The sequence below is a fragment of the Poecilia latipinna genome, unplaced genomic scaffold, assembly GCF_001443285.1.
Source record: "Poecilia latipinna isolate Pla-1442-1.1 unplaced genomic scaffold, P_latipinna-1.0 Scaffold2994, whole genome shotgun sequence".
NCBI lineage: Eukaryota > Metazoa > Chordata > Actinopteri > Cyprinodontiformes > Poeciliidae > Poecilia > Poecilia latipinna.
In genome coordinates this window covers 57,448-64,123 of record NW_015115610.1, presented here as the reverse complement: position 1 = coordinate 64,123, position 6,676 = coordinate 57,448, and the positions used below count along the sequence as shown (strand labels likewise).

Below are 6,676 nucleotides of genomic sequence, written 5' to 3'. Positions count from 1 at the left end.
CCAGACTTCATGTTGAAAAAATGTGATAAATTGCATTGAGAGAGACCAGTTAACCAGATCTATAATCTGTAGATTTGGAGGATGTGCAAAGAAAGGCTCCAAAAAGGAACACAAAAACACAAGCAGGGGGAGAAAAGAGAGACGCAATAAAAACAAACAAGCAATTTTATTTCCCTTGTTTTATTATTGAGCTCATTTACATTTATTAAGCGATTAATTGATTTATTGTTTATTATGACAGGGCAAAGTACAATGTGACTGAGAAGTAAAACTAAAAAAAAAAAACTGGTTTGACATAAAAAAGCTCATGGGCAAAAATAGCCTAATCTTGGCCAGACAGTTGAAGACGTAGTTACAGGGAATCACTAGCAGCCTGCAAGGCCCTGTTGACTTTAACATGTTCTATTTGATGTGAACATCATCCGGCCAGATTTCCAATTGGATCTGATGTAAAAAGCATCCCAGATGTTTTGAGCCTAAGGCTTCTCATCTTGGTGACTCTTCATATGATGAGTTAAACTACTTCTATGTTTGTAACTTTTTCCACATGCCCCACATGAGAAAGGCTTCTCACCTGTATGAATCCTCAAGTGATTAAGTAAATGTGTTTTCCTCCCAAAACTCTTTCCACAGGTCCCACATGAGAAAGGCTTCTCGCCCGCATGAATCTTCATATGACTAAGTAAATACATTTCCAACTGGAAAATTTTTCCACAAGTTCCACATGAGAAAGACTTCTGGCCTGTATGTATTTGAGTATGATGATCTAAAGTTTGTTTTAGGGTGAAACTTTTTCCACATGTCCCACATGTGAAAGGCTTCTCACCTGTGTGAATTCTCATATGAACATTTAAATGGCCTTTCTTAATGAAACTTTTTCCACATGTCTCACATGTAAAAGGCTTCTCACCTGTGTGAATTCTCATATGCACATTTAAATGGCCTTTTTTAATGAAACTCTTTTCACAGCTCCCACAAGAAAAAGGCTTCTCACCTGTATGAATCGTCATATGATCAAGTAAATGCATTTTCAACCGGAAACTTTTTCCACAGGCCTCACATGAGAAAGACTTCTGGTCTGTGTGAATTTTCATATGATCATTTAAAGTTTGTTTTATGGTGAAACTATTTCCACACATCCCACATGAAAAAGGCCTCTCACCTGTGTGATATCTCATGTGAACATTTAAAGAATCTTTTCGAGAAAAACTTTTTCCACAGCTCACGCAAGAGAAAGGCTTCTCACCTGAGTGAATTCTCATGTGGACATTTAAAATATGTTTTCGAGAGAAACTTTTTCCACAGGTTACACAAAAGAAAGGCTTTTCACCTGAGTAAGTTCTCACGTGAGAAATTAAACCAGTCTTTTGTTTTTCAGTATCAGTTCTGCCTTTCTGCTGTTTAGTTTTCTCACATTTCTCCTTTTGTTTCTGTTCTTTCTTTCTCTTTTTTCCTGGGTCTTCAGAATTGCTTCCTTCCTGATCCTGGTTCTCAGCTTCTGGAGAGCCATGAGAGATGAGTTGGTTCCTCTGTGGTTCTGTTTCACTGAGAACCTCCTCCTCTGGATACACACAATGTTGAGGGAGATCTGGACAAAAACACAAAACAAAAGCTTTTAAATGTCAATCAAACAAAGAATCCTTCACTTTAACCTCTTGACGCATCAAAACAGGATTTTCTTGGTTATTATAAAATTACAATCTAATAAGAATGAACATTAACTCAACCAATGAGGTTATTCTGATCAGACTAGAACAAGATGCGAGTCAAAATATATTATGAACCTCCAGGTGAGCAAACAAGATGGCGATAGCTTAACCTGGTGGCTTCCTGACAAATATTACAAAAAGTTTTCTTCCTCTATGTAGCTTCAGGATATATACAGCATATTACGTTAAAGAGTGACATAAAATACCTAAAGCGAAACACTAAAGGGTTTTTTAAATCTCAACCACTGGTATTGTCAGATATTGCTCCACTCAAACACACTCAACACAAACTTTCAAAAGCATGACTAAATTTTGACTAAATTTTGTTTGTATAGCACATTTCAGCTGCAATACTGAAATATATTGCAGCTGTATTTTTGTGTTTACATCATAAACACAAAAACAGGTACGCAACATTGAATCATCAATCAATTGATTGTTGATTCAATGTTGAATCAACAATCGGTAAATTCATAATTGATTACCGTATTTTCCAGACTATAGAGCACACTTTACTATAAGGTGCCCCCTCAAAGTTTTTTTTTTTTTTTTTAAACTGGAAGCGTACATATATAAGCCGCACCGGACTGTAAGCCACTGATATCTCTGCCGCTCTCGGTTTTCCAATCTGCTACTAAGAACGCAGGCCTTCATCTCCAACGCCGAACCATGAATTCATTCATGCTGAGCTTACGTCTATCAATCAAAGTTGAAGGCAATCGATCTGTACTGCCAGAACAGATCGATAGAAGATATGAGCTTGAAAACATTTCTCTGTCTTGCCTGCTGCTTGCATGTGCTTTTTCTAAATGAAAATTAGCACTTTCATCTTTGATTTCCAATTTTGACTTCCAGTGATTCACTTCCTGCTAAAGAGCCCCCTGGTGGTTAAAGAAAAATCCACAGAAAAGCTGCACTGGGCTATGAGCCACATGGTTCAAAGCGTGGGAAAAAAGTAGCGGCTTCTAGTCCAAAAAATATGATGTTTCAAATCCAACTCTTAACAGGTGGATTTTTAGCTGAGTTTCAAAGGAAGTCAGTGTTTCAGCTGTATGTATTGTGGTGCTAAACCATGCAGTGATTTATAAGCTAATAACAATATTTTAAAATCTATCTGCAGACCTACAGGGAGCCAGTGTAGGGACTTTAAAGCTGGTGTTATGTGGTCTATCTTCCTGTGGGTGATCGATGTTTTACTTTATTTAGTTCACGAATAAGTAATAATAAGAAATCTAGCATTTCTACAATTGTTGCAGATGTCTTATATCTCAGGCTAATCATGTTGATGTCAAGTAAGTTGATTTACTATTTACCTCAATGTGTTCTGCCAATGAGGAATGCTAATGCTATTAGCATCTAAGGAGTGTGACGACAAGAGACAGACAGAAGAACTGCCAAGAAAGAGACGAAGTGTCAAAAGTGTGGGATCACCTTAAACTAAATAGAAAACAAAGTAACTAAATCCCAAAAATATTTTAGTTCATTATACGTAGGCCTGTCGCAATAAACAGCAAATCAATTAATTGCACAATAAAGTAAAAATAGCTTGGTAATAAAATGACGGTGATAATATTGCTTGTTTGTTTTTGTCGTGTCTCTCTTCCTATCAGAGTCTGGATGACAAAGTTTCACTCTGATGCATCTAGCAACACCTTCCCTCTCGTTTCCTTGGTAACGGCTACACACACAGGGAGCTAATAGTCTCAGCTTTCTTCCACTCGGGCTGAACCCAATACACATAGGCGAAAATTCCAGAGGGGTGGAGGGCCCCGAACACCCCAATCTTGGAAAAGTCTAGAATTGTCCCCACCAAAGAAATCATGAATGAAAACAATATCAATATAAAAAGGCAATAAAAAGAAAGTACGAAGTAAATCTGCCAGTCATCTAAGAAAAAATAAGAATTAATCCCCCCCCCCCATTATTGTTAGAACAATGGTTCCGTCCAAAGTGCAGGAGGAGCAACAGCTGCGCTACTGAATGGCACAGGCTCCCTTAGAGCCGCTAAGTGAGGAGCTAGCTGCTAGCTGTGGCTCTGCAGCACTAACAATAAAACCCCCCAGTAAGTAAAGTAAATACTTAAAGCAAAACATTTTATTTAATGTCTCTGCTCAATAGGAAGAAACCCATTGACAATAAACAGTTTGTTATTTAATAACTTTGGCCAAATCATGATATGACCTTATGCCTTGGAAATCAAAGCTAGCTAAACTGCTGCATTGCTTTCATATACTTAGTTACTTTTTCTGTCGAAGCCAATAGTTCAATTATATTTAGCCGTCTAACTCTTCCTCTAATAACAAGAGTTTGAAACGGGAGGGAGCGGCTGAGCATTGGCTGACAGCTCAGTATGGGAGCCAAGAGCAGAGGGGCTACTGCAGCTGGCAGTAAAAAATAAAGTTTGCCTTTATTTCTTATCATCTTCAACAGAGCCTTTAAAACCACAAAATAAAACCTGAATATTTTTCTAGAAAACTCTGGTGCTGACCTTTAAGTCATGATGCTTCCCAAATATTCAATTCCTATATATTTATAGGCTTTAACATGAGCCCTAAAAAACTAAAAGTTTAAAGCAACTTAAGTTATAATTTTAATAGCACATGACTTGTATTGAGAACCACTGCAATAAATCAATATTTATGAGGAATTTTATTAAGTGGAGTTACTTATTAAAACTTGTTTTTAGAGCCTTACATTTTTGTAAAGGTGTAGCAGAGATTAGATCGATAATGGTGAACCAAATTCATATCTAAGCAACATTTGAATCTTATTTTGACTTCTATGGGTCTCAACAGGTTGTTACTGAGAAAAACACTTTGTTATTCATTGCTATTTACTAGTCATTTTTGATGGTGCAGCTTGAACACACTCAAAAAAATTTAAACCACATTTTACTATAAGTGTAACTGTAACTGTAAGCAGTGTCATTGTGTGCCCGGTACCTCAGTAACCTGCTCTGCTCCTCATCTCCAACCACAGAGCGCAGCAGAAAACCCGGTGAGGAGAAGCGAGTTGAGGAAACGCAGGTTTAAAACCCAAACTTGACAGCTGCAGTCTGGGAGGACTTTGGACTCAAACTGAACGACCGTGGTGAACCACTGAACATGTGGAGCCGCCATGTGGTAAAACAGTAGCAACTAAACAATACAACCTCTCGGACCTCTCAGGTCTTCTCTGCTACTAGAACCAGAACCAGCATTCAGCGTTCTTTGAGTTCAGAGCTCTTTAACCTGTCTCCAATTCCCGTTAATCGGTATCATCAGTAAAACATGATGGTTTTTCGTACCTATCCGGTGTAAGATTATATTTGGTATCCTGGTGAAATCCAGCAGTCTGCGATGATCGTCCGTCTGTTCCTCAGACTTCACGTTGATTTCTGTCTGATCGTCCGTCTGTTCCTCAGACTTCACGTGGATTTCTGTCTGATCGTCCGTCTGTTCCTCGATCTTGACTTTGATTTCTTTAAACTCTGTGAATGTTTCTTCAGCAGGAGTTTCCTGCTCGTTGATAAAGGGCTGAATTGAAGACATTTTTTTTTACCTAGATCTGACAAAGGCAAAGCTAACACTACCGCATGCTCTGCTCTTTTCCGCGTGTTTCACTTTGGCTGTACTGACGAAACTGTAAACAAGCTTTTTGTTCCCCTTTTAATGTTCCGCTCTAAGTTCCCTCTTAACATACACTTATGTTAAATAGATTAGAATATTATTGAAAGATTAATTTATTTTACTAACTTAATTAGGTACTTCTAATCTTACAAAATCACTATATCGGAATGTATATTGTAAACCTTTGCACATGATCTTTCTGGTTTGTAAAACAGAGTTTAATGTTTTTATATCAAATTGTAGTTTTGTATTTTGTGATTCCGTTTTAAAGTTAAACACTGAATGACTACATATATTTTAGAGAAACATAGAAATTTGTGGCTTTGGCCTGAAAAGACTGAGAATAGAAAGACGTTGCCATTGAAAGAAGTGAAAATATAAAAGGTCAATGAAGAGACAAGATGTGAGAAGGAGATCACATTAATTAGAGCCATCAAAAAATAAATGTATTCTGGTTATTTTGAACAATTTGTGGCCTGTTTTTTTATTTCTGATATATTTTTCTTCATATATTTAGTTATGTGGAAACCAAACACATGATTCACTAGGGTTGTGATGTGGAAAATTGATTTATTTTAAAATGTCTGACAAAGTGATTGGTCAGAGGAAAACAATTTAAGATGGTTAATACATTTACATGAAGACCTGCATATAATTGTAGGCCTTCAATTACATGTAAATGAGAGTTCCTACATTCAAGCAAACAACACAAAAAAATCAGTTTAATCTTCATAACCACGTCTAACATATTATATGCATTAAAAACACATAGATGGATGTTTGAAACCCTTTATTTCTGTTGAATACAATGATTTTTCCATTGAAAGGTAATGAAAACATTTAAAATTACAACATAACATCAAACTAATAAAAAATAACATGAAATAAAGAAATGTGAGTGAGATGCATGGTTAACTTTGTCTTTAACAATGTATATTTAGATTCAAATCCTGAAAACATTATATTCAAAGCACAAAATTTGTGACTCTACCAGTGCATACAGTGACAGCTAGCATGTATCCACTAACCAAAATCATGAAGAAAAATAAGTACAACAAATGATAAAATATAGAGACCCATGGGGAAATGGCAAAAGGGAGATTTCACCTTTTTATTTGCTACCTTTTGCAAGTAAACATTTTACACAGGTCTCACAAGAAAGGCTAATCACCAGTGTGAATATTCCTGTGATGATTTAAATGAGTTTTACTTCGGAATCTTTTTCCACAAATCCCACAGAAAAACGCTTTTCCCCTGAGTGAGTCATCATGTGATAAGTTAAACCAGTTCTTAAAGTATAACTTTTGCCACAAGTCACACACGAAAAAGGCTTCTCACCTGTGTGAATTCTCATGTGAC

At 36.6% G+C, this 6,676-nt stretch overlaps 1 protein-coding gene across 1 annotated transcript; it reads right to left on the bottom strand.

The window, feature by feature from the left end:
• Positions 1-164: 164 nt before the first annotated feature.
• On the bottom strand, positions 165-5,303 carry LOC106939829 (gastrula zinc finger protein XlCGF57.1-like). The gene is made up of 2 exons (XM_015022389.1): positions 4,996-5,303; positions 165-1,588 (listed from the first exon to the last, which is right to left on the bottom strand). The coding sequence occupies exons 1-2, from the start codon at positions 5,237-5,239 to the stop codon at positions 477-479; spliced, it is 1,356 nt and encodes a 451-aa protein (XP_014877875.1). The 5' UTR covers positions 5,240-5,303; the 3' UTR covers positions 165-476.
• Between the last annotated feature and the right edge of the window lie 1,373 nt (positions 5,304-6,676).